Source organism: Molossus molossus, unplaced genomic scaffold (genome assembly GCF_014108415.1).
Source record: "Molossus molossus isolate mMolMol1 unplaced genomic scaffold, mMolMol1.p scaffold_m16_p_31, whole genome shotgun sequence".
Lineage (NCBI taxonomy): Eukaryota > Metazoa > Chordata > Mammalia > Chiroptera > Molossidae > Molossus > Molossus molossus.
Genome location: NW_023425368.1, coordinates 826610 through 854172, shown reverse-complemented (window position 1 = coordinate 854172; position 27563 = coordinate 826610). Strand labels below are relative to the sequence as shown.

The window sequence follows — 27563 nt, the reverse complement described above, 5'->3', positions numbered from 1 at the left end:
CCCCCCTTCTCCCTCTGCGCAGAGGTGGTGAGCGCCCCATGAGCACCCGCAGGCCTGCAGGCCTTGCCCAGACCGTGCGTGTCCTTCACGGACTCTGTAGCTGAGGTCGGGGGAGCCAGAGACACCTCGAGTTCAGTGGGTCCCACGCTGCCATCAAGTCGAGGCTCAGCCTGGAGTCGGCGCTGGTGGGGCAGGCGACGGGGCCCCAGGGCCACGAATCAGAAGCACCTCCGACTGACGGCAGAGGAGCCGACGTCCTTGTAGTCGTTACTGGTGACCCACATGTCCTTGAAGGTCGAGAGTGAGCACAGGATGGAGCCGCCCACCCAGGCACCATATACGGAATGCGGGCAGGTGGCCACCTGGAGGGGGCGCGGAGAGGGGGAAGGGAGGGGAGGGGGGGGTCCGAGGGCAGAGAGGGTGAGAAATGTGAAACCAGAATCAATTGGGGGCACAAAGTACCAATTCCTGAACAAGCTTCTTCCCCCCAGAAAATACAGTTTCTTCCGCCCATTAAAGATGCTTCCCGGTCCAGCCCTGGCCGGTGTGGCTCAGCAGTTAGAGCTTTGGCCCTCGGACCAAAGGGTCTAGGGTTCGATTCCTGGCCAAAGGCAAGTGCCTGGGTTGTAGGTTCAACCCCTGGCCCTGGTCAGGGTTGTGCAGGAGGCAACCAATGGATGTGTCTCTCTCACATCGATGTCTCTCTCTCTCTCCCTTCCTCCCTTCCACTTTCTCTAAAAATCAATGGAACCCTGGCCGGTTTGGCGTCGGCCTGCGGTCCTGAGAGACCGGGGTTCGGTTCCTGCTAAGGGCTTGTACCTCGGTTGCAGTTTGTCCCCGGCCCTGATTGGGTCATGCGGGTGCCAGCCACTCAATGTGTCCCTTCACCTCGATGTTTCTCTCTCTCTCTCCCCCCACCCCACTCTATCTGAACCAAAAAAAAAACAAAAATCAATGGAAAAACATCCTCGGGTGAGGAGTCACAAAAACATTAATAAATGAAGATGTTTAACGGCCCCGCCCCCCGCCTGCCCCTCTCGGTCGCTGCAAATGCACAGCCCGTCTGTGTGTCCACGTAGCACCGCCGACGGCACGCCTGCCCGAGGGACGGACCCCGCCCGGCACGGGGCCTCTGCTCTGCAGGGACGGCCACCTCGCCCACGCTGTCATCCGTGGCAGAGGAGAGGACCCGAGCCAGGGCTGGGGACCGGGAGGGCTCGGGGGTTCGTGGCGGCAGGAGGGAGGCTGCCTGCAGGCTGGGCCCTAAGGGCGGGCGCAGGGCCCACACCCTCAGCCCACAGACGGAACTGAGAGGGAACCGCCGCGTGAACGGCGGGCTGCAGCCCGGACAACGTCAGTATCGGCTGGACGGTGACGGACCCACATGAACGCAGCGTTGGGGGGCGGGGGAGAGGGGAACTCTCTACTTCCTGCTCTAAAAAGTAAAGGCTATTAGCTCTGGCCGGCAGCTCAGGTGGCTGAAGCATCCTCTCAATACACCAAGGTTGTGGGTTCGATCCCCGGTCAGGGACAGACAATAATCAACCAATGGAAACATCAATAAGTGGAACAAATCGATGTTTCTATCTCTCCCCCTCTCTAAAATCAATAAAGGACAAAAAAAAATTTAATAAATAAAATCAGTATCAATCAATAAAGACTATTCTTTTTTTAAAATTTTCTCTATTGATTTTAGAGAGAGAGGAAGGGAGAGGGAGAGATAGAAAGATTGATGAGAGAGAACATCGACTGGTCGCCTCCTGCACGCCCCCCACTGGGGATCGGGCCCACAACCTGGGCATGTGCCCTGACCGGGAACTGAACCGGCGACCTCTTGGTGCAGGGTCGACGCTCAACCACTGAGCCACACCGGCCGGGCTAAAGACCATTCATTTTAAAAGACAATTTTACAGCGGCGATGAGATGCCGGGGGAAACTCCGCAAAGGGGTGGCAGGTGACTGGTTCCCAAAAGCCAGCGCGAGGGGCTTCAGGGCAGGCCTTCCACGCACCCTGCCCAGGAGGATAGCCGTGCGTGGCCTCTCCGCGTGGTCCCTCTCCCTGTGGGATCACGGGAGCTCGGTCCCTGGCGACACGCCTCCCGGTGGTCAGTCTGTCTGTCTGTCTGTCTGTAAGCAGCAGACCCCCCGAAGCCTCCACAGTGTGCCCAGGTCTCCACGTCCCTCCCGATGTCTGTCCTCCAACATGAGGCATCGCAAACTGCACGTGGCCAAAGGGCCACCACACCCCCCCGAAGCGGCCCCGGGGTCTTGCCGGGCTCAGGGGCTCGGGGCAGCGCGCAGGGGCACGCCCTGCCTCTGTCTCCCAGCAGGCATCTCCTCCCTGCACCCCGTTGCTGGTCCGGCCACCCCCGCGCCTGCGCTGAGCCTCCAGCAGCCGTCCCTGAATCAGCACCACGTCCGCTGTGTCCCGGCGGGCCGCCTGCTCCCCGCATCCCGATGCTGCGCCCTGCCCCCACAGCCCAGACCACCTGTCAGCGCCTGGCCCGATGGGGCCATCGCTCTGACTTTGGTGCTTTCTCGTCTCTCTTGGGGAAACGCCTTTCACGCTTCTCTGACCTCATTACCCTTCCCCCTCCCTCCGCACCGCCAGCCCTGCCCAGCGCGTCCTCCGGGAATCAGCCTCTGGGCTGCCGCAGGGCTGTTCCCTCCCCTGAATGCTGTTCCCCGGATACCACATGGCTCCCGCTCACCCCCGTCGAGGATTTCCTCACGGGCCCTTCCCGAGGAGACCCACACTGCCCCCCTTCCTTTGCGGCGGGGAGCCCCTGGTGACAGTAACCCCCGTGGTCTGTTGACTTGCTTTGTCCTCTATGTCCCCCCATTGGACACGACACTTCAGTTCCCCGAGCGCCTGGCATGTGCCTGGCACCTCACAGACTTCCAGGAAGACCCGTGCAGAGACCTCAGGGCGGACGGGCGGACGGACCTGCACGCTGATTGTCGGGGACACCAGGGCGGACAGTTCCTTCTGCATGCGGGACCGCAGGCCAGAGCAGGAGCCGGTGCCCCCGGAGAGCATCACGTGCCGGAACAGGACCTTCCAGAGGTCGGGGCTGCAGGAGCTGATGCTGTGGAAGGCCGTCGTGTGGATGCCCAGGCTGTTTCTCCCTGCGGGCGGGCGGAGGGCAGAGCGGCTGAGGCTCAGCGGCGCCTGGGCCCGAGCGGCACACAGCGGAATTTGCTGTCTGCCCTGCCCGCCCGACGGCTCGGTCAACCCGACGCTCCCGGGAAACCTCTACAGCAGCCACGTTTCCAAAGTTCCCTCCAAATCTAGGGTTACTGTGTTCTGCTTTAATTGCCTTAATTTCTGACTTTCAAATGACTTTGTACATAGGTGGCGCAGGAACAACGCAGAAGGAAGGCACACGGCTCCGTCACCCTGCACCTGTCCAGCACCCGTGGGCGACCTCGGCTGTAGCGTGGGAGAATGCGGGAGCGGGGGAGGGCCACAGGATGCCACCACGCATGGCAGTCGGCAAACCAACGGGCATATAGTAGGTGCTTAATAAATGGCAGCTACATCCGGCCGGTGTGGCTCAGTGGTTGAGCGTCCACCCTGCACCAAGAGGTCGCCGGTTCGATTCCCAGTCAGGGCACATGCCCAGGTTGTGGGCCCGATCCCCAGTGGGGGCGTGCAGGAGGCGGCCCATGGATGTTTTCTCTCATCGGTGTTTCTATCGGTCTCTCCCTCTCCCTTCCTCTCTCTCTAAAATCATTAAAGAAAAAAGTTCTTTAAGTAAAAAAATAAAAAATAAATGGCAGCTGGTGTCAGAGGGACTTTGAAATGGGACACACACTTGGTACTCAAAGCAGAACCCCCTCCTGGCCACATGAGCTCCTGTTTTCTGACCACAGTCCACCTGTGCGTGCCTGGGCTCACCTCTGCCCCCTGGGCTCACCTCTGCCCTCTGGGCTCACCTCTGCCCTGGGCTCACCTCTGCCCCCTGGGCTCACCTCTGCCCCCGGGCTCACCTAGGGGTCAGTCCACCTGTGCACTGTGTGTGCCTGGACTCACCTCTGCCCCCAGGCTCCCCTCTGCCCCCGGGCTCACCTCTGCCCCCCGGGCTCCCCTCTGCCCCCGGGCTCACCTCTGCCCCCTGGGCTCACCTCCGCCCCCAGGCTCACCTCTGCCCCCTGGGCTCCCCTCTGCCCCCTGCGCTCACCTATGAGGTCTGTCTGGAAAAGAGCCTCCGGGCAGAAGAACCTCTCCTCGCCCAGCTCAATCTCCCGGCCGTCGGGCAGCTTATACTTCTGCGAGTGGACAGCCACCTTTTCCTCGTCGAAGTGCGGAGCCACGTAGCAGCACCTCTCCTTCAGGTCCCGGATGTACTCGCGGTCACCTGGGGAGGCGGGAGCGGCCAGGTGGGACAGGGTCGACGGGCAGCTGAGTTCGCAGCGCGCTTCCCCGGGAGCTCCTTCCCGGAGATGCCGTCCTCGGGGCGGGACGGGACTGGGGCCCTTCTCCCTTCCTCTGGGACTCCAGCACCCCTTGATCTGAGATGCGTGTCGGGGCCCAGGTGTGTGGACGAGAGAGCAGAATGGAGATGCCCAGGCCAACATGCGAGTGTGTGAGACACGTCCGCAGGTGCAGGTCGTGGGCGTCCTGGGGCCGGACAAGCAATCCAGTGTTGTCATCTACTGACGTAGGGGTGCCGTTGGGGCCTCAGCCCCCTCCTCTGCCCGGGCCCATCAAAGCCCGTGATCTGGAAACATCTGGGAGGTGACGCTGCCCCCTTTCTGGGTGGCTGACAGCAGGTTCGAGACCCAGCCATGCCTTCCGGGGTCACGGTTTGATGTTCCACTTACCAGTGCTCCCCAGTCTGCCTCGGGGGAGCCCCCTGCACCGGCTCACCGGCAAGTGGGGCTGATTCTTCTCCACGGGCCTCTGGCCGGCACCCGCGCCCACTCCACCTGCACTGGTCGTGCCCGGCTTCCCAGCCCCCAGCCCGCCACGCCCTTCTCCTGTCCCGGCGCGGGACGCGGCACGCCCCGGGTATTCCCCTTCCTCGCCTGGTCTGCATTTTGGTGAGACAGATCGATGTTCCAATCCCACCCCCGCCATTTACCAAGTGCCCGGTGCGAAGCAAGTCCATTATCCACTTACACCTTCCAGGGTGGGATCAGTCACGACTCGTGGGACTGTTGTAGGGACGAGAGGACATGGCACCCACAAAGAGCTTGCGCAACGTCTGACTTGTCCCCGCCAAGCCCTCCCACTCTCCCTGCTTGCGCCTTCATCACTGATGTTCTTTAGGCTCCTCACTTGGCTGGGCTTTGGGCACAGACCTCTGGCCCGAGACCAGCAGGCCCTGCAGGGTGATGGGCTCGGGGGGACTGGGTGAACAGTGGGGCAGTCACTCCTCGCCTGGAGTCCTTGGTTCTACACCTGCTGCTACACCTGCTGCTACACCTGCTAGCCAAGGCGTGTGCAAGCCCCTTACCCTTCCTAAGCCCCTTCCTCTGGCAACGGAGGTGACTGCCCCCCTCCTTGTGGCACGGAGAAACGAGAGGATGTGCTGAAGTGTTTACATAGCCCAGTAGCTTGTACAGGACAAGTACCCACACAGCTCAGCTCATCATCATTGTCACCATTTCATCACCATCACCACCATTATCATCGTCATCACCATCACCATAACGATCACCATCATCACCATCATCGTCATTGTCACCATCGCCATCACTATCACTACCACTATTATCTCCATCATCATCATCATCATCACCACCATCACCATCACCACCATCACCATCACTAGTATCTCCATTAACATCACCATCATCAGCATCACCATCACCATCACCACCATCACCATCATCAACACCATCATCACCATCACCATCATCATCATCACCATCACCATAACGATCACCATCATCACCATCATCGTCATTGTCACCATCGCCATCACTATCACTACCACTATTATCTCCATCATCACCACCATCATCACCACCATCACCATCACTTGTGTCTCCATTAACATCACCATCCTCATCATCAGCATCACCATCACCACCATCACCATCATCAACACCATCATCACCATCACCATCATCAACATCATCACCATCATCACCACTATCGCCATCACTAGTATCTCCATTAACATCACCATCCTCATCATCACCATCATCATCACCACCATCACTATCACTATTATCTCCATCAACATCACCATCATCATCATCATCACCATCACAACCATCACCATCATCACCATCACAATTATCATCATCCTCACCATCCTCATCATTCAACTACAGGTCCCTAAACACAGATGGGTTGTTTTCAGAACCTGGATGATGGTCACGTAGCCTCAGCTTTACAAGTTGGGGGCTGTAGGTTGAACAAGCCAAAAAGAATATTACCCCGAGGACTGGTGTATCTGGCCAACAATAGCCACTCCCTACCTAGGCTAGTCAACAAGTTCCCCTTCTTCGACAGCAGCTGCAGGAGGTAGAGGGTTATGTCTTGTCCTGCCACGTCCATCTGCAGGGTCGACTGGCGCAGAGGACAGCCGTCGGTGATGGGCACGAAGTATGTCATGCCTTCTCCAGCTTCGATGGTCGTTCCTGGACAGGAGAGCACACTGGCGTTGCCATGTGGGGGACATGGCACCCTCACCAGCTGTCAGTCAGCGGGACGAGATGGCGGATGGGGAAGTCTGGGGAGCAAACTGTCCCCCCCGTGGGGAGTGTGCCGTTTGGCAGATATCCGGGTCTGACCCGGGCTGACTGCTCTGGGCAAGGAGTCTACAGGTGTTCTTATTAAACCAGACGCACAGGCAGCAGCAGCCAAAGAGGTGAAAGAGGCGAACAGTGTATTCTGAACGCCTTCCTCCCTGGAGAACTTCCCGTGCGTGGGTGTGGCCGCTGGGCTCTCGGGGGCGCTGGCGGGTTGGAGGGGTCTGAGGGCCACGCAGGGAGCGTGCCTTTCAGTGAGCCAGGAAAATAAGCACCCTGGGACCGTCAGAAGGGGGCGATGCGGTGATGGGGACACGGCCTCATTCCGTGTGGAGTGGCTCCTTCTGGAACCATCCACGGCTCATTGGGGTCCGGGGAGTCGGCGTCTTTCGCTGTGGAGGCTTCCGGTTTAGAGGAAGAAAATGCGTCAAGATGAGCTCTCCGCCCGGCGACGACGGGAAAACACCTCAAAAAGAGGGAACGACACTGTTCAAAGTACTGGGCGCCAGTCCGGAGAGGCAGGCACCGCGAGAAGACACGGGGCCCCTCACGCACAGGCACACGCAGCCCCGAAGCACTTTCCGCAACTGAACCCCACGATAAACCAAAGGACAACAGGCCGAGGCCAGAGGGGTGACATCTCAAGAACGCGAGGTTGTTTTCACATCCAGAGATCAATGCGACTCCCCGCAGTGAAGAACTGAACGAGGAAACCCGTGTCATTGTGTCAATAGGTGCAGAGAATGCATCTGATGAAATTCAATATCCATTCATAAAAGAATAAAATAAAATAAAAAGCCTCGCCCTGGCCGGTTTGGCTCAGCGGTTGGAGCGTCGGCCTGCGGTCCAGAGAGACCCGGGTTCAAGTCCCACTAAGGGCAGGTACCTCGGCTGCAGTTTGTCCCCGGTCCCGGTTGGGGTCCTGGTTGGGGTCCCAGTTGGGGTCCCGGTTGGGGTCCTGGTTGGGAGGCAGCCACTCCATGTGTCCCTTTCACGTCGATGTTTCTCTCTGTGTCTCGCTCTCTTCCTCTCTCTCCCTCCCACTCTACCTGAACAAAAATGGAAAAAGTGTCCTTGGGTGAGGACAAACAAAATAAGAATAAATGAAAACAAAATACAAAGCCTCGCTCGCCATCAGGGCGGAGAAGGATGAAGGGCGTCCGATGAAAGCTGGCATGGAGCTCACTGGTGGGGCCGAGCGGTTTCCCTCTCGGGTCAGCGACAAGACGGGGTTCCGGCCAGCCAGGCAAGAAGAAACAATGAGAAGCATCTCCTTTGGAAGTAAAGAAGTAAAACTGCCGACAGACAAAGTAGAAAATCCTATGAAATCCACACACAAAAGGCTGCCAGCTCCATATACGAGGTTAGTCAGGGCACCAGCTACCACACCGATATGCAAACACCCCTTGTGTTTCTCTCCACCAGCCAGCCCTGACCACCCTGAGATCGAAATGAAGGCGCCATCAGCACGAGGAGGTAACCACCACGCCCATTGCTTGGAAGACTCCACAGTGCTAAGACGGCAGATCTCCCCAAATTACCCTACAGATTCAAGGCAATTCCAGTCAAAACCCAAAGAGGCTTTTTGGGGGGTAGAAACTGACGAACTGATGTTAAAAGGGGAATGCAAAGAACCTAGAATGGCCAAAACATCAAAAAGAAGAGACTACAGGAGCAAGTAGCCCTAACACGGCCTTATTTCAAGACGTATAAAGCTACCGGGACCAAGAGAATGTGTATGAACCTACAGAGAGATTCGTGGGCCCGGGTAAGAAGCAGAGAAACAGAGCCACCCGTACAACTGGTTTTCCAAAAACTGTGCAAAGGAATTCAATGAAGAAAGCATAGTCTTCTCAACAGATAATGTGGGAACTATTGAACATTTATAGAGACAAAAACCCCACAAAACTTCATTTGCACCTTATACCCTATAAAATGTGTTCGACGTGGATCATAGAGCCAAATGGAGAACGAGAACCCCGGAAGCTTCTCGATGAAGACACGGCAGAAACCCTTCGGGGTCAGCGTGTTACTTCTTAGCTCTGACGCTGAGAGCACGGCCCACAGAACCCCGAATCGGTAAGCGGGGCTTCGTGGACATGAAAAGCGTCCGCTGTGGCAAAGACACGCGGGAGAATGAGAAGTCCAGCCACGGACGTTTGCAAAACACGTGGCTGACGAGGGCGCACCCAGGACGCAGGAGTTCTCCAGACTCAAAGGCGAGTCGCTCGGTGGGACACTGGGCAGAACGTGGGAGCAGACACGGGCGGGAGCAGCTCCGTGGGTGGGAAATAAACCCGTGCCAAGATGCTCCGCATCCCTGGCCGTGAGGGCCGCGCACTGAACCACGGGGCGCCACACCGTCAGGACAGCTAGAGAGGCTGAGCGCTCCCAGTGTGAGGACGTGGGACCACTGCACCGCGGGGCCCGTGGAGCGTAAGGCGGCTCAGGCAATCGCTTTGCCGAGCAGTGTGGCAGGTTTTCTAAAAGCCCAGCGTGCCCCCGCCACCCCACCCGGCTGCCTCGCTCCTAGATGTTTGCCTGGTGGAACGAACACACGTGTCCACGCAAAGGCTTCTGCACAAGCAGCAACGCGGCCTTATTTATGACGGCCCCGCACCAGACACAAGCCAAGCGTCTGCTCATAGCTCAACAGATAAGCCAAGTGCAGTCCCCGGAGAAATCGGACCGGCGACAAAAAGCAGCAAACTGCTGATACACACGTCACGGAGGGATCCCCCAAGGGTCCCACCACCGAGTAAAAAGGCCACGGAGAATGAGTGTCCACCGTGCGGTCACATGTAGACTGAGTCTCAGGGAACGCAAACCCAGCTACTGGCACAGCCGGTGTTGAGGACAGGCTGGGGGCCGCGTGGGGGCGGGAGAGAGACCCTCAGAGGGGACGGCCGCGTTCACCGACGGCGCGTGTGCTGACACTCATCACACTGTACGTGTCAACCGCGGCCACTGTACTGGCCGTCAACCACCCTCGGGACAGCTGTCCAGAAAAAGTGCAGGTCAGGCGGGACAAATGGCTCCTCCGGGAGGGATGAGGAGGAGGGAAGTGTGCGTTCGGTGGATTTTTCTTTTCTTTCATTATTTGCGGGGGGAGGGGCGTGGGCTCCCACGGGGCCACTCACCCGAGGTCAGGCCGGAGGCGTACATGGAAAGGACGCCTTGGTTGGCTAAGTACAGGGCTGGCACGTTGAAGGTCTCAAACAGGATCTGTGGAGAAGCAGTGGGCAGGGCTGGAGCGGCCGGCAGGTGGGTGGCCTCACCTTCTCGCTGCCTGAGTCCTGTTTGCAGGAGGCACCTGGCTCCCCGCAGAGGTGCAGACGAGGGGCTCGGGGTGTGTGGGCTCTTCACCCCGGCTCTGCCCTGCCCAGCTCCGTGACACTGATTCCCAGTCTGTAAAATGGGCTCACACCCTTCCCAGGTACCCCACAGGATGTGGAGAGCATCGAGTCATCTTGTAAGCTGAATTCCCGATGGGGATGGAGCTGAATTCCTGACGGGGATGGAGCTGAATTCCTGATGGGGGTGGGGCTGAATCCCCCACGGGGGTGGGGCTGAATCCCCCCACGGGGATGGGGCTGAATCCCCCACGGGGGTGGGGCTGAATGTCCCACGGGGATGAGGCTGAATTCCCACAGGGATGGGGCTGAATCCCCGACGCCTCTGAGAAACCACCAGCTGCCCTCGGCAGTGGGCAGACTGCACAGAACCCAGCGCTGAGACTTGGCAGGGCTGATGGCTTCGCAGTAACGGAAACAACAAAGGCTAGCAGGCAGCCCTGGCTGGGTTGCTCAGTGGTTGGAGTGTCGTCCTGTACACCAAAACGTTGTAGGTTTGATTCCCAGTCAGGGCACACACCTAGGCTGCGGGTTCCATCCCTGGTCGAGGCGCACGTGGGAGGCAGCCCATCGATGTTTCTCTCTCACATCGATGTTCTCCTCTCTCTCCCTCTCTCTCCAAAATCAATAAAAACATATCCTCGGACCCTGGCCAGTTCGGCTCAGCACTTAGAGGGTCGGCCTGACCAAAGGGTCGCATGTTTGATCCTGGTCAACGGCAGGTACCTGGGTTGCAGGTTCGATCCCCAGCCCCAGCCAGGGCTGTGCGGGAGGCAACCCATCGATGTGTCTCTCTCACATCAACGCTTCTCTCTCCCTCCCTCCCATTCTATCTACAAATCAATGGAAAATTATCTTCAGGTGAGGATTAGCAACAACAAAAACATATTTTTGGGTGAAGATTAAAAAGCAAACAGTTGTGTGTTAACTATGCCTGCCCCCCAGTCCCGGCCTGGCGCGGTCAAGAGGGGTCCCCTGGGTGCTGCCTGTGGACGGGGCAGGAGCCACAGCTCCCCCGCCCATGGAGACTCCCCTCAGGCATGTGGCGTTGGACCCGCTGTCCACACGAGACCAGGGGACAGAGCTGGGAAGGGGCAGGTGGCCGAGGTGGGCTCACGGGCTGCTGGGCACGGCAGGGCTCTGGCTCAGGGAAGTTGGCTGGGTGGCGAGTGACTCCTGCGATGCGGTGACATTGAGGTGTGCAAGGTCAAAGGTTCTTCTGATGGCAGGACCCCACACTGCCCCTCGGAGTGGTCAGGTACAGCTCCAAACCGGAGACGCTGCCGGGCAGGGCCGTGGGGCTGCACCCGGGGCACGATGGGGACATCGGCTGTGTGGCCAGCGCCACGGTTTGTGTGAGGGTTAAGTTCCTGTGTCAACAGGACTGGACCGTGGGGGTGGGGCGCCAGGCATTTGCAGTCACTTTTCTGGGTGAGTCTCTGAGATGTTCCCGGACAAGTCACATTTAAGTGGATGTGGAGTAGAGCAGATTGCCCTCCCCGGAGTGGTGGGCCTTACCCAATCAGCTGAAGGTCTGAACAGCACAAAAAGCCCGACTCTCCCCCAGATAGGAGGAAATTCCTTCTGCCTGATGACCTTTGAGCTGGGACATTGGTTTCTCCTGCCTTTGGATTGGAATGTGCACCACTGGCTCTCTGGGGCTCCAGCCGGCTGACTCGCCCCGGGATGTGCCAACCTCCGTAACGGCGTGAGCCAATTCCTCATAGCACACCTCTTCCTGCGCAGGTATCTGCCGCTGCTCTGTTTCTCCGGAGGACTGACTAAGACAGTTTGGGGCAGCATGTTCCCTCAGGGTGAGGGACACCCTGCCTCTGTCCTCTGTCCAGCTCCCTGACACCCTGATAGGCACTGGTGCTCGGAAAGCAGGGACTTGCTGTGTCCAGCTGTGGGCTTCGTGCCCCGTCCACGGGCAGCCCTGCCGTGGCCCACTTCTGTGACCACCTGTCCACGTGTGCAGGAGGTTCCCTCGGCCCCTCGGGGTTTGGTTTGGATGAGGGGCAGCTCACACGTGTGCTGTGGTCAGTGATATCTTCTGGCCACAGCACGAGCCTCCTGTGTGTGCAGAGGGCGTGACCCTCAGGGTCACGGCTCACTGAGACAGACACGGCGGAGTGGGCCATGCGGTGACGCCTGCTGCGTGCTGAGCGAGCTCACCGATGTCCCCGTTAGGAGGAGCCTACGGATGTAACTGGGACGTGGGCAGCCAGCAGCCGCCCCCACCCCACCTGGACCCCGTCTGATGGGGGGACACCCTCCTTTCTTCTCCAGCCTACAGCCTCGCAGCCTCCACTGTCAGGTTCGATCCGGTCCAATCCAATCGGCACCTGCCATCAACTCCTTCCTCCCTCCCTCCCTCCCTCCCTCCCTCCCTCCCTCCCTCCCTCCCTCCTCCCCTCCCTCCCTCCCCGGGGGGCAGCCCTGGGAGGCTCCAAGGAGGGGCCCTGGGCTTTCAGCCAGGGCTGGACGTCCACAGGACACACCGCAGGACCAGGCTGGAACGGGACCTAGAGCCAGGCCACGGGGTCCAGGCGGGTTCGAGCGGTCAGCAGCCACTTGCCCTGTGACCTTGGCCAAATTTCTTATGCTCCCAAACCTCCCATTTCTTCTTCGGGGCAAAGGGGTGATGGTCGCCCTGCCCCAGAGAGAGGCTTCGGGGTGAAGTGAAACAGTCCGTCGTGAACCCGAGCCCCACGCGAGCGACCCACGAGCCGGCCGCGGTAGCCGCCACCTTGCCGAAGTGTCAAAGGGGACAGCGCTCGCCGGTGTCCATCTCGGCGAGCTAGGAGAGGCGGCGTCCCGCGGTGGGCCTGCCCCTCCCCCGCCAGCCGGCCGCCTACCTGACACACTCTCTCCTTGGTGGTCCGGCTGCAGGAGGGCGGCTCGGTGAGCATCAGAGGGTGCTGCTCCGGGGCCACGCAGAGCGCCTGGTAGAAGGCGTAGTGCCAGATCTGCGGAGGGGACACGGCGACGCCCACCAGCTCAGCACCCAGCCCACACGTGCCGCCGTCTACACCGCGAGCGGCTGCGGCAGCAGCGTCCGTGGTGTGAGTCGGCAGAGGCCGTGGAGACTCTGTCTGTGGATGTGACCCTGACAGGATGGGAGCACAGCCGTCGACGGGACCTCGTGGTCCCCTGGGGGCAGGTCCAGCCCCAAGACGACCGGCGAGACTGTGACTCAGCGAGGGGAGCAGGCACCTCGAGAGCACAAAGCTGAGACCCAGCAGAAGTCCCAACCACCCCGCCCAGCAGGTGCTGGACAAGTGACCGGACATCTGAGCTGTTTCCTCATCTGTACATGGAAAATGCCCCCACCCCGTGGACCAGGAGGACCAGGTAACATCATGTTGGTGGGAGATGCCCCACCCCGTGGACCAGGAGGACCAGGTAACAGGAGTCACGTTGGTGGAAACCTAGTGTATCCATGTCCTGTGTCCACACAGTGAAGTCCCACAGACCAGGTGGCTTAAGCCACAGACATTCCCTGTCTCCCGTCCTGCAGGTCCGGGCTGGGGGGCAGGGACCAAGAGGCAGAGCAGCGAGGAGCTCCGGGCGCGGCGGCAGGGCCCCCACCGGCCCCGCCCAGGGCTGCAGCCCACCTTCTCCATGTAATCCCAGTTGGTGATGGTGGCCCGGGAGACGGGGTACAACATGTTGAGCTTCTCTCGCTTCTTCTGCGTCTCCCGTCCGATGAACCAGTCCTCTACGGCCAGGCCCACCAGCGAGTCCTGAAAAAGGCGGAGACCGTCCACTCACGGGGGACTCACCTGCGCTCGGCCCGTGTGGCCCGTGAGCCATGACGGGGCGAGGCCGGCTGTCGGGACGGCTCTGGTCACAGGTGGCATCTGCACCCATCACACGCCGAACGCCATTCCCAGGGCCCCCGAGAGGTTTCGGCAAGAGACCCCAAGGGGCACGTGCTCCGGAGGGACTGCTGCTCAGACGACGCGCGTCTGGCCTACGTTAAATGAGGACACGGTGGGGGAGGTGGCCGCGGGGAAGGCGGTGGGCGAAGGAACGCTGTGGGGGGCAGGCACCGGCTCCCACCCCGGCTCCGGGGTGTTGGCAGCGCAGGATCTGCGGTTTCATTCATTTCTGCTATTTCGGGAAGATGAACCCAGCGACTTCCGGATCGAACCCTTCATTCCGTCACTCAGAGGGGATTTGCCAGGTGGTCCCTGTGTGAATCGGGGTCCCTGGCAGCAGACACCCAGAGGGGACTGCAGGTGCGAGAGGCAACGCAGAGGGCGCCGGCCATCTGGGGGACACGGCAGGCCGCTGTCCCTGTCTGAGCCTGGGTACGGGAGCGAGGGCTGGGAGGGGGTGGGGCTGGAACACCGGCAGTGGGAGGACGGCTGGGGAGGCCGCGGGGGCCTCCTCCGGCCACAGGCATGGTCACAGGGGCCCCGCGTCCCTGAGGGGTGTGCCTGGTCTCCCTGACATGCCCGTGCCTCGGAGCCGTCACGGCGCAATGCCACCACGGGCCGAGGGGCAGGCCCGCTCATGGGCACGGAGCTCTGATTCCTCAGGAACATGTCTTTGAGGCAGAGAGGTCTGGACGTGGGGTGAGATGAGCCCCGGGCAGCTGCTGGCCGTCTGGGAGTCTCTCTTGCTCTGGGCCTCATGGGACAGCGAGACACACCCCGTCGGGGGCCCAGGCAGGAGGGAAGGGCCAGTGGGCAGAGCCCTGCCGCTGCCCGCCCTCCCCTCCTGCTGTCTTTGGTCCCCCCCGCCCCCCAGGCTCAGTGCCAGGCACCACCAGGAACCAGCAGCCGCTGCTGATCTTAAAGGCACAGGACCCCTCCTCAGGGCCCACACCCCTCTTCCAAGCGAGAAGAACCTGGATGGGCAGCATGGCTTCGCTTGCTCAGCTGACCTGCCTCTAGCATGTCCTGGGGGGCCCCACCCGAGTCTGTGGTTCTGACAGCGTGGCCCCGCTCTGGGAGTCAGGTTGGAAACACGCCCTGACCTGCTGAAGCAGGAACTGGGGGCGGGCCGGCCCCTCTGCGTTTCCCGGCCAGCGCCCCGGGCCGGTGCTGGCGGCCTGGGCCCCGAGGCTCGGAGGGTTCCACCGGCCGCCCCTGGGAGCGGGTCGGGGCTGTGGGCCCGGCGGCCACCTCGGGCCGAGCAACACGCAGGGGAGGACAGTCACTCACTTTGTACCGGAACTTCCCGAGGACAGTCGGGAACACGTTGAGGGGTGCTTCCTCTCCCGAGAAGCCCACCTTGCTGAGGCCGGTGCCGAAGTCACAGACGACGGGCACGTTCATGGCGCTGGGTGACCTGGACGGGCAGCGGGGAGGACGGGGTCATGGCGCCGCTGGGGAGGCCGTCAACCCAGGACGGCTCTGCCAGGCGCAGCTCGGCTCCGAGCTCCCGGGGCTCCGGGTGCGTCTCCCCCAGGGCCACGCAGGCGGCTTCCCACACCCAGGGCTGGGCCCTGCCTGGGGCGACCCGCTGTCTGGATGCTGTGGGCAGTGTGCTGGGAAGGGGCTTTCGGGCGACCACTGACCCGGGGCGGTGCTGCAGACAGAGGCCCACAGGTGAGCTCCGGGCTGGTGCTCTCTCTGCGGCACAGGCCCCGCCGCTCGCTGCCCCGAGACTGCCCCACGGGGCTCATCTGAAGCAGCCCATTCCCGGTGCCCTGAGGCAGGGTGGGGAGGAGACCCCACAGGCCTGGTGGGCAGCCAGGGCCCCTTCTCCCTGCCCCGGGACCCGACGGGCCTCCAGACCCTCCCTCCACTTCCCTTCCAGACAGCGTCCCCAAGGCCACGCAGGGTTGGAAACCATGGCAAAGACATAAAGAAGAAAACCATGCCCTGGCCGGTGTGGCTCAGCGGTTGGAGCGTCGGCCTGCAGACCAACGAGTCCTGGGTTCGATTCCGGTTAAGGGCACGTACCTCATTGCGGTTCGTCCCTGCCCCGCCGGTCATGCGGGAGGCAACCAGTTGATGTGTCTCTCTCACATCGATGTTCCTCTCTCTCTCTCCCTTCCTCCGACACTATCTGAAGATAAATGTAAAAATATCCTCGGGTGAGGATTTAAAAAAAAAAGAAAAGAAAACCATTCACCCAAGGGTGCCCAGTTATATTTGATAGTTGATTTTGACTTATGTCTATGTATAATTTTTAAAATATGTTTTTATTATTTAGAGAGGGAGGAAGGAGAGAGAGGGAAACATTGATGAGAGAGATACATCCACTGGCTGCCTCCTGCACGCCCCCTACTGGGGATCGAGCCCGCAAACCCAGGCATGTGCCCTGACCGGGAATCGAACCGGGACCTCTCAGTCCATGGATGACGCTCCTTCCACCGAGCCACACCGGCTAGGCTATGTATCATTTTTTTTTCTTTAAGTAATTATGCTCAAAAAAGGAACCCATTTTCTCTTGAATGTTGCACTTAACTAAACCGTCACCATGGCCCATGTTTTCTTTAGAAGAAACGTTTATTCTTTTTCAGATAAAGATCCCAAGTTCGTTACAGAAAACAGAGGACACCTGAGGAAACATGAGCCGTGCCCAGACCCTGCTGGTACCAGGTGGCGTCTGTGAATGTGGCGCTCACCCTCCAGTCCTTCCGGCAACGTGGCCGATTCCCCGTGGCACCTGTGAGCAGCGTGGGCGTACCGCTCAGGTTTCCTGTGCACACGTTACACAGAAACCATCACATGTAAGGTCGCCTTAGCCTTTCTTCTGTGCACTGAAACACCCCGTGTCCCCGTCACGTGAAACCCTTCCTGGCACCAGGCCCGCCGACCATCTGAGGCTCCTTTCACCCCCACCCCCGTGTGGACGCTCAGAGCCGGTCGTTGTGGGGTTTGTATACCCCGAGAGGGCCCTCCTCACCCATCACTCTTCGTCTGACGTCTGGGTTAGCTCTTCGTCATCCACGTCCTTAGAACAACTAGTTGGGACACCAAGAATTTTTTAAGGGGCTATAAATGTTGCTGAACGAATGTCCAGAAGCATCGGTAGGTCTCCAGCTGCCACATCCGGACACACTTCCCATGATGCTGCGTACCATCCACATGTATGGTGTCCCCGGCGGGCCACCGGCTTCTCCCGGGACCCTGTGCCCCCTGGACGCTTGGCTAATGTGTGTTGAATGGCTGTGGGGCCTACCCTTTGGGGGTCACATCACAATCCCTGCTTCGGAATTTTGGGGGTGTCCTGTCTGTGTGTATGCCGCTCTGCATGAAACTTCTCGAAGGCCGGACCTCGGGAGCCTCCCCATCTCCATCACGGGGCGTGGGGGCTGGGGTGCTACAATGGAGTCAGACACCTGGGCCATCACAGGTCGTGGGGGCTGGGGGTGCACTTGCCCCCTGTTCCGCCCAGGTGAGATCAGTGTGGCAGCGTCACCATCACCATCACAGCTACAACAACACATCCCTCGGTGACAGGTTGGCCCGTGGCCGACCCCAGTGCGGCCCTGGGAGGGAGAGCCCACCGCCAGCCATGCTCCGAGTGTTCAGAGCGCGACCCGAATCCACTCTGGACTTGTCCAGGGGTTTTCATTCTCCCTTCGGTTCAACAGTTGGGGCTCAGAGCGACAGAAACGCGGCATGTCCTTTGGTTTGGTCGGTCCTCCGACACTGGCTTCCATCTCTGTGTCTTTGTTAGGAGGAGACGACCGAGGCCCAGTGACCCGTGCACCCCTGCACCCCTGTGCCGCCCGCCTCCACCGGGGCCTCCGAGTGCGGAGCGGGGCGGCCCTTCGCCCCACGGGACGCCACACTGGGCGCGGGGCGCTCTTTGCTCTCCTCCCAACCCTCACGGATCGGAGACACATGTGCGAGGCTGACTACTCGGTATCAACGCAGAGAAACAATCTAAGGAAAGGGGTGGGGGACACTGGAAATGTTCAGCTGGGTAAGAGGAGGGACTTGATCCCCACAACCAACCTGCCAAGGGAAAGCCAAGGCTGAGCTGCCCCCAGATTTCAGGAACTGTCCTGAGCACATATCTGGTGCCCGTGAGAAGCGGGACAAAGCCAACGTGGCGCCCGCCGGGAGCCCGGGTGCGGCCCTCCAGCCTGGCCGAGGTGCGCAGTGTCCTGACCCAGGCACAGCCCTCGCGGCCTTTGCATCTCCCTACCCGCCTGGGACTTGGAGGAGGAGGCCTGAGGCCCCGGCCCCCAGACGCCATACGACCCACGTTGCAGCTGAAGTGACCCCATCCGATGCCACACCCCAACACCCAGACCCGTGCACCTGAGACCGTGCGTGGCAACAGGGACCGGGCAGACGAGATGCCCGTAAGGAGAGAGGCCGAGGGCTCGAGCCAGAGGGGGACTTGGAGACGTGACCCTCCTGGCTTTGCTGGTGGACAAGGGGCCACAGCCACGGACATGGGCACCTCTCAAAGCTGGAGAAGCAAGGAATGGACCCCCTGCAGCCCCCAGAGGGCTGATGGCTGGGCCCACAGGCCATGCGGCCCGGAAAAACCCAGGGCAGACGTTTGGCCTCCAAGTACAACCCCATTGTCTGAAGTCACTACGTTGTGGTAACTGGTGACAGCCACCCTGACCCTCGGTCGAGAGGCGGGGTGGGGGCGAAGCCGCGGTCTAGGGTGACGCTGCGCCCAGGAGCCATCGCTGGCCGGGGAAGGGTCTTCCCACGGATCTCACTTCCCACCGGTGGGTTCATTTAAAACACACTTGTGGCCCGGCCAGTGAGGCTCCGTGGCTGAGCGTCGACCCTGCACCAGGAGGTCGCCAGTTCGGTTCCCGGGCAGGGCACATGCCCGGGTCGTGGGCCCGATCCCCAGCGGGGGGCGTGCAGGAGGCGGCCAGTCGATGTTCTCGCTCATCGATGTTTCTCTCCCTCCCTCCCTCCCTCTCCTCTCTCTAATGTCAAGAAAGAAAGAAAAAACTGTTTTTTTAAAAACACGCTGGCCGACCTACTGTGCGAGGCCGTTGTTTCTGGCCTGGAGCGGTTCCCGCCGTCTTCGCTCCGGGCGGGCCCAGGCGTCTCCGTGTGGACAGCGGCCCCCACCCAGAACCGCTTCTCGCTCACTTTTTCTGGCTGGCTCCTGATGCCGCGCCCACCATCCGACCAGAGGTTGGTCGTGTGGGCACAGAGCCCCCCCCCCCCGCGTTGGACGCAGTTCGCCTGGGCCCTGTCACCTGGCGACCTGGAGGCCGGGCTCACCCTTCCGGCTGCACCGATGCCCGGAGGAGGCCAGGGAAGGACATCCTGGCACAGCCTGGGTCAGGTCCGCGAAACTCCACGGAGGCCCCGCACCTTGCTGACTGTGCCACCGGCAAGAAACACAAGTGTCTGTGACATCTGAGCTTCGGAGGAAGTTCCCACCTACTCCCGGCGGCACAGACAGCGGAGGTGGGGCTGCCCGCCGAGGGGAACCTCAGTTCAAGGGTGGACTCCCCACCTGCGCTCCTGCACGGAAACCGGGTCACCTTCCGAGTGTCCTGCCAGGAGCCCCTGACTCGGGGACCCGGGAGCCCACCTGTGCACGAACACCCCCAGAAATGATGAGATTACAGGTGCTTTTAGAATCGGACGAGGCCACGGAAGGGACGCGGTTGGATGCACACCCAGAGAGATGTTTTCCAGTGGCTGGAGGAGACAGGCGAGAGAAGCGGAGAGAGGGACCGGCGCTGACGTCGACGCAGAGGAGCCGCAGGGCACCCCGCCCTGAGGCTGCACCCCGCCCGGCCCCCTGCTCACCCGGAACTCCCGGGAGGACACCCCGATTGTCAGCGGGCTCGCCGATGACTCAGCAATTGCTGGTCCTGCTCAGTGACATCTTCTCTTCCTAGTAAAGAAAAATGTTAGGAAGATTCTGAGTTTCATTCAACAGTCGGAGCATCTGGACCAAAGCGGAGCTGCTGAAGAACCGGGAGAGCGCGGCCCCTCGCTGCCCCCCGAGCACCTGCCTACCAGGGAGCAGACCTGCAGCCCCGCAGAGCACAGGGCCGGGGCACCTCCATGGGAGTCGCAGCCCCTCTGCAGGCTGACCCGGACGCTGGGTGTGGGTGGCCTTTCCTGGGGGGCGGGCCCCCACACAACAATCGCACTGTGCTGCAACAGCGGTGACCTCAGCGGCTGTCACCCGCCTGAAGTGACCCCGGCCGGCCACCTCTTAGTGTCCATTTGCCTTCCCACTTTTTCTGTACACGCTCTGGGGTTGTGTCCTGCACAGGACAGCAGGGACTCCAGCCCCAGCCCGACCTCCCGGGGGCTTCCGCCAGGGATGGCGAGTTGGAGGGAGATGGAGCCAGTGGGCAGGGGGGTGGCCCCGGTGTCCTGTCCTCACAAGGCAGAGACAGCAGAGGTGGCAGTCACCGCTGTGGGTGGGACATGCCAACACCTGGATGGAAAGCAGGGTGCTTGCCAGGTGCGGAAGGGAGGGGGTGGTTCCCGGGGACGCCAACGCACCCACCAGGCGGGTGGGGCTGCGCGATAGTCAGTGGCAGTGAACTTGGGCGCCACGGCGCTGCCTCTGCCCTTCGGGGCTCCACACGGGGGCCACGACGGTCAGCTTCCCAGCCTCCCTTCCGCATGTCCGTATGTCCATGAGCCTGGGACGCGTTGCTAACACCATCTCCGTGAGCGCTTCAATGCCCCCTGGACGCTGACTGTCATCACGGGGCCCCCACTGGAGACACCCTCTGTCCTCCTTGGCTGCTCTCAGTGCCAAGGGCTTGGAAAGCGGGGACCCGGGGCTGGTGGAAGTGGGGGGGGGTCACAGGTCGCCCTCCGGCATGCGCCTCCGGAGCCGGGCACAGGCTGCAAACCCTGCCTCGCTGTGACCTGGAGAAAATGACCTGGAACTGGGGGTTCCGGTCCTCCGTGTGCAGCGGGGGGGACAGCGGTGTCTCCGGGCCGGCTGAGCAGTGAGTCACAGCACAGGCAGGACCGGGAAAGGCACCTGGCCCGCGGTCACTGCTCAATAAACGGCTGCCATGTAGTGTGTGGGCTCCGTGGCTCCCTTTCACCATCTGCTCCCGGACGCTCTGTGCCACCGTCACCCAGGGGTCCCTGAAGAAAGCTGGGACGGCCGCTGCCCCCTGACCGGGCTTTTCCCCAGGGGATCCTCCCCGGACAGCTGGGCGTCCACACCTGCGGGTCACTCCCTGCCACCTGGTCCTCGTGGGTCCGTCTGGAGGAGGTGTCTGGCTTCCGCCTTCTTCATAACAGACACACTAAGCACACACAATACAGTGCATACGTGTTCGGCGCACAGTGGGTGGCTTGCTCCGCTGCATGCACGGTGTAGCAGGATCACGACGCGTTCCCGTCCCCGGAGGGTGTGCCGGACCCGGAGGGAGCACCCTCTGCCCTGTCCTGTCCTTGACATTGTGTCCGTGGAGGCCCGCGGGGTGTGCCCGGGCGGCCGCCTCCCCGCACGTCCTGCGTGTGCCGGTTTCTCTCCGCTGCTCTGTAGTCCTCCGGCTCCGGCCGAAAGGCCTGGGGCTGCCCCTACGTACGTGCAAATGCTTTGCTCTTCGAATGACGCCACTGGGCCTGTGGTGCCCGGGTTTTGAGCACCTGCCCTGGGAATGGGGCCAGGAGCGGACAGCTGGTTCCTAAGGCTTTAAGAGGTGCTGCCTAACACAGTCCCCGGGGGGCTGGGCCCATCTGCACCCCGTCACAGCGGGACAGCGTCCCCGTGGCTCCCCCTGGGCAGACAGACAGCCCATTCCGACTGCGCCGTTCTGGGGGAGGCGTCGTGGCTTGGGGGGTTCTCATTTGCATGTTCCTGATGATGGAAGATGCTGGGCGTGTCTTCATGTTCGCTGGTGACTTGGCTCAAGTGTCTCATTTCTGAAAATTCACTAGTAGGTCCTTTGCTTCCTGATGGGAGTCTCCATAGATTCCATGCACGGGGTCCCCCTGGTGGCCGGGAGCATCATTGCAGCCCTTCCACCGAGCCCTGGGGGGCTCTGGGTTTGTGGATGAAAAGTTGTTCTTAGTCTCCCCGGAATCCAGTTTCTTTCTCTCCGGGGCTGGTGCTTCCAGCGTCCTGCTCAAGAAACCTGCGCCTAACCAAGGCCAGTCTCGTTCTTTAAGGGTTTTCTTGGCTTCCTGTTAGTTTAGGTGAGGGATCCATCTCAATTTTTTTTTTTTATGTGATGTGACTTGGAGTCGAGATTTATTTTTCTCCTATGGGTATCCACGGGACTCAAAAGTCTGCATTTATTCTATTTTAATGTAAGTGTTTTGTATTTAGTGTTTATTTAAAATATGTTCTTATTGATTGTTTTAGAGAGAGATGGAAACATCGATGTGAGACACATCCATCGGCCGCCTCCTGCACACCCCCTATTGGGGATCGAGCCCACTACCCGGGCATGTGCCCTGACCAGGAATCGAACAGGGACCGCTCAGTCCCTGGGATGATGCTCAGTCCACTGAGCCACACAGGCCGGGATAGATTTTTTTTTTTTTAAACAGCTGTTTATTTTATTTTATTTTTATTTATTTTTTAATCCTCACCTGAGGACATTTTTGCATTTTTTGTTCAGACAGAGCAGGAGGGAGAGAGAGGAAGAGAGAGAGAGAGAAACATTGATGTGAAGGGACACATCGAGTGGCTGCCACCCGCACAACCGACCAGGGCCGGGGACAAACTGCAACCGAGGTATGTGCCCTTAACGGGAACCGAACCCGGGTCTCTCTGTACCGCAGGCCGACGCTCTAACCGCTGAGCCAAACCGGCCAGGGCTAGGTTTTTTTTTAATTGAAAAGCCCTCTTTCTGGTTAAGTAGCAGGCCCATCACCCAGCCCAGCCTGCCACGCGCCGACACGGAATGTCCCTCTTACTGGTTCTCCAGTTCCTCAGAAACATCTGGTCGTGTCCAGGGCACGACACTTATGCTTTGTTAGCTTTTATTCTAAGTGTTTCTTGGTTCTGGATGCTTTAGTAAATGGTTCAAAAACAACTCTTCAGCCCTGGCTGGTTTGGCTCAGCGGTTAGAGCATCGGCCTGCGGTCTGGAGAGACCCGGGTTCGGTTCTGGCTAAGGGTACCTCGGTTGCAGTTTGTCCCTGGCTCTGGATGGGTCTTGTAGGTGGCAACCACTCGATGTGTCCCTTTCACGTCGATGTTTCTCTCTCTCTTCCTCTCTCTCTCCCTCCCATTCTATCTGAACAAAAAATGAAAAAATGTCCCCGGGTGAGAATAAAAAAAACAACAACTCTTCATTCTCCAATTAATTTTTTGTGTGCGAGGATACGAATAAAACAGACCCGGTACCCTCTGGCCTTGCAAAATCTACCTCATCGTTCTACCGGCTGTTTTATAGATGCCTTTGGATTTTCCTCACACCCTGTGGTGCCGGGGCTCCCGAAGGCCAGCCCTGGGCTCGATGACATCCTGGGAGGACTCGGGGGACAGCACACCGCAGAGAGGACAGCTCAAACTCGGCCAGTGGAGCAGGTGCCCGGGGCGAGCTTCTGGGGCCCCGTCCAGCAGTCTCCTGACAGCACGGAGCAGGCGGGCACCCAGGGGTGCCCATCAGGACTCAGTGTCCAGCCCGGCCGTGTGGCTCAGTGGCTGAGCGTCGACCCTGCACCAAGAGGTCACCGGTTCGATTCCCGGTCAGGGCACACGCCCAGGTTGTGGGCCCAGTCCCTAGTGGGGAGGCGTGCAGGAGGCGGCCAATCGATGTTCTCTCTCATCAGTGTTTCTATCTCTCTCTCCCTCTCCCTTCCTCTCTCTCTAAAATCAATAAAGGGGAAAAAAATGAAAGAAAAAAAAAAAAAAGACAGTGTCCAGGGCTTTATGGAAGGCTGGTCAGAATTCCAGGCTGCGGAAAGAAAGCGGGTCAGCGAAACCCACGTCATTTGTACAAACCACGCAGCCGCAGCCACGCGCACCAGTTACACGATGCGGGGACCCCGCCCAAATCCCAGTCCCCGGAGGGGCCTCTCCAAAGGGGCGGGCCGATGGCTGTGCGGGCTCTTTCCGGCGCGGCAATCTCGTGAGTTGACTGGTTTGCTTAATTTTTTCCAATCTATGTCTTTGTTCAATTTCCTCGCCTTCTTTGGATCTCCTAAGCCCTCCGGCAGAATGGTAAGTGGAGGTGGCCGAGGCCATCCTTGTCTTGTCCTTCAGCTGCAGGGAGAGAAGAGCCTCACTGTCACGTGGGCCGTGGCCGCGGCTCTCGCGTGGGTATCGCATCAGGGGAGACCGTGCTGTTGGTCCCACTTGGCCGGGTTTGATCACGAACAAGTCTCCTGCCCAGTGTTACCTCCTTCCCTGGGCACGTGGCTCTGTTCTGCTACCTGATGAGCTGGGTTGCTGGTTAGTGGACGTTACACAGTTGTAGTCCCAGAAGCCCCACCTTCCCTGGGCACCTGGTTCTCTGTTCTGCTACCTGATGAGCTGGGTTGCTGGTTAGTGGACGTTACACAGTTGCAGTCCCAGAAGCCCCGCCTTCCCGGAAGCAGAGATGTTGGAAACATTGCAGGTTCGATTTGCAAATAGGATACTGAGGATATTTTGTATCAGATACTGGAGTGTAACTTGGTGCTTTTTTTGTTTTTAAAGGTAAAACTATTATTTTTATTATTTATTTCTTTCCTTTATTGACTTTAGAGAGAGAGGAAGGGAGAGGGAGAGATGAAAACATCGATGAGAGAGAACATCAATTGGCCGCCTCCTGCACGCCCCCCACTGGGGATCGGGCCCACAGCCTGGGCATGTGCCCTGACGGGGAATCGAACCAGCAACCTCTTGGTGCATGGGTCGACGCTCAATCAGTTTTTTATCCTCACCCTAGGATATGTTTTTGATTTTAGAGAGGAAGAGACACTGATAGGAGAAACATTAATCGAAACGTCCCCCACCAGGGATCAAAGCCACAATCTTTCGGGGCACAGGACGACATTCCACCAGCTGAGCCGCTCCGGCTGGGCTGTCGGAACACTTCCGAATGGAGAATTCCATTTCTTTAACAGAGAGAGGTTTTCAGTGTCTTCAGTCCATTCTGGCAAATGATGTTTCTCAAAACTGACGGCTCCTGTCTCATCTAAGTGACCAGAATTCCTGGCGGTGGGCGGGGCCCCTGATGCTCCCCAGCTTCCCTGGCCTCCGGACCCCATCCTTGCTCCTGTGCGGTGTCTGAAAGCTGTGTCGCAGATGCACGGTGATCAGCTACTTCAGCTCCATCAGAACTCGTCTCTCCTTTTCCTTCCCTCACCTCTCGAGACTCCAGGAGAGGTGGGCCCTCTGGAAGCAAGAGGCTGCTTGGGGTGGCCTCCCCGGGGTGCAGGGTTCGAAGCAAACAGCCTCACCACCTGCAGGGGCAGGGTGGCGATAACATTTCTCATGACTCATCCTGCAGATGATGGGACAGGGAGGTGGCTGTCCCTGCGCCGTGCGCGGCCTCTCTCCTGCCCACAGAGCCCGACTAAGTGTCAAGGCTGTGCTCAGGCCCGACCCCTGCAGCTCTCGGGCAGTGCCACGTACCCACGGGGCAGCTTGGGAGTGCCAGGTGACTCGTTCAAAGCCGCAGCCAGGACTGGAGGGCCCCGGGGAGCCTTCCACGCTCGCCTGGCTTGTCCCAGGCAGGCCTGGGAAAGCCCGTTTTTGAGAGCCTGCGTCCCTCCCACGAGAGGCCTGGAAGCCACGGCCCTGGACCGTGAGCAGGGAGCTCCCTGGCAGAGACAGCCTGTCCGTGTCCACACCGCCAGGGGCTGAGGCAACAGAGCCCTTCTCCCGAGGAGCACAGCTCCCGCCGCCCGGCCCCACAGAGCCCTCCCATTTCCGCCCTGGCCCCCCAGCCGTGCCCCTGGGGAGGACGCACAAGGCCAGGCCGCCTTCCTGGAGGTCCAGGGCCGAGGCCTCACCGAGAACTTAATGTACCTTCCAACCTCGCTGTGCACAAGGGTGCATCTGGGGCACCTGCCCGAGCCCGGGGGCGGAGGGCGAGGGAGGTGCAGGCCAGCCAGGCCATCTCTCCTGGACGCACAGGGACCTTGGCCAGCTGAGGCCGGCCGAGGTGGGACCCAGACTTCCCCTGCGCAACCAGGCCGAGAAGCCCGGCAGCGAGGCAGGAAACGAACTACCCTTAGTTTTCAAACGAGGACGCAGAGGTGAGCCCTCTGCCCAAGGTCACACAGCTGTCGGTCAGGGAAGCCAGGACCTGAGCTCACAACCAGCAGCCCCCCTAAAGTGAAACTGCTCAACATCTGAGGAAAAGACGGGGTCCATGTCACAGGGCCGCTCAGGGCAGAGGTTCCCCGTCCGGCTGGTAGCGAATCACTCGTACGGCTCGTGACGAACAGCGGCCCGAGACGCACGGGCCCACGGGCTGGGCGGGCCGGGGTGCAGCCGTGGGAGACAGGCTGTCTCTGCCTGACCCCTGCGGGCTTTCTGTCCCCGCCCCTCCTCGGCTTCCCAGGTGACGCAGGCCTGGCACCCCTTCCTGGCGTCCCCCTCCACCTGCCTGGGGCACAGGTGGCCGAGCTGGGGTTCCCTCCTGTGGCCGGTGCAGCAGGCTCCCATGCCCACAGGGGGCCGCCTCCCCAAACCCCAGTGGACACCTGAAGCTTCGAGGCAGCACCCAAACATCTGACCCAACGTTCCCCGGGCAGGATCGCTATGCACGGAAGCCGAGCCCGAGCAGACAGAAGCCACACGAAGTTTAAACTGGGGAGTTTAATGTAGAGAATTTCCATCGACTGGGCAGTGACGGCAACACAGGGTTTCAAGGACACCCCGGGGTCGAGGGAGTGCGCCCCAGGTAAGAGAACACTGGAAGGAAGCCCTCCCCGGGCCGGGGCGCACACCTCGCGAAGGCACAGGGAGGACCCGCAGGCGGACACGCTCGCCGGTTGCCCGGGCCGGTCTGCGCAGTCGCCGGGCGAGCGGGAACGGCCCTCCCGGGGGGCAGGCTGGCAGGTGTGCCGGAGGGAGTCGGGCACTGGGAGCCTCGGCCGGGGCTGGGCAGCGTGCCCTGGCAGACCTGAGCCACAGGAAACAAAAGGATGTCCCCGGGCCCAGAGGAGCCCCCTCCTCACCCCCGTGGTCTCCACGGACACGTCCAGCATCCTGTCCGCTGGTCGCGATGCGGACAGGAGCCAAGAGCAGATTACAGGCTCCTCTGGGGCTGAGCACCGGCAACCTGCTCACGGGCCTTCGCTCCACCCCAGTCAGCAGAGGGGGTTCAGTCCGGACCCCGGGGCTGGAAGGCGCCCCACCCGGGGCCACACACCCACACACCACGGGCCAACAGAGGTGCGGCCGGCCCCTGGCCTCGGGGCAAGCGAGAGAAAGACAGACGGGTCGTCTGCGCTGGTGAGGAGGCAGCCGCAGCCCCAAGCGCCCTCGGGCCGCGGGGAAGGGACACGGGCTGACACCGACCGGACGCCAGCCACCTGGCTGACACCGACCAGACGCCAGCCACCTGCCCGGCGCCCTCCAGTTTGCAGGTGAAGCAGCAGAGGCCTCTGGGAGGCCAGCCCACGGCCCGCCCAGCGCGCCTGCGGGCCCGGCGGCGGGCACGGGCCTC

The 27563-nt window shown here is 60.6% G+C and overlaps 2 protein-coding genes across 2 annotated transcripts; both read right to left on the bottom strand.

Annotated features, from left to right (window-relative positions):
- Positions 1-218: 218 nt before the first annotated feature.
- Positions 219-6571, bottom strand: LOC118643118 (actin, alpha skeletal muscle-like). The gene is made up of 4 exons (XM_036281021.1): positions 6436-6571; positions 4185-4361; positions 2948-3129; positions 219-362 (listed from the first exon to the last, which is right to left on the bottom strand). The coding sequence occupies exons 1-4, from the start codon at positions 6569-6571 to the stop codon at positions 219-221; spliced, it is 639 nt and encodes a 212-aa protein (XP_036136914.1).
- Positions 6572-9662: 3091 nt separating this feature from the next.
- On the bottom strand, positions 9663-18676 carry LOC118643134 (actin-1-like). The gene is given in 6 exon segments (XM_036281041.1): positions 9663-9706; positions 9849-9933; positions 12920-13030; positions 13679-13846; positions 15236-15362; positions 18612-18676. Coding segments are annotated over 6 exon segments (600 nt in total).
- Positions 18677-27563: the final 8887 nt, after the last annotated feature.

Coding starts and splice junctions, on each gene's coding strand:
- LOC118643118 (XM_036281021.1), bottom strand. CDS start 6,571: ATGACATACTTCGTGCCCATCACCGACGGCTGTCCTCTGCGCCAGTCG. Junction 4,362..6,435: donor GAACTTGTTGACTAGCCTAG/GTAGGGAGTGGC, acceptor CCGCCTCCCCAG/GTGACCGCGAGTACATCCGG. Junction 3,130..4,184: donor TTTCCAGACAGACCTCATAG/GTGAGCGCAGGG, acceptor GCCCGCCCGCAG/GGAGAAACAGCCTGGGCATC.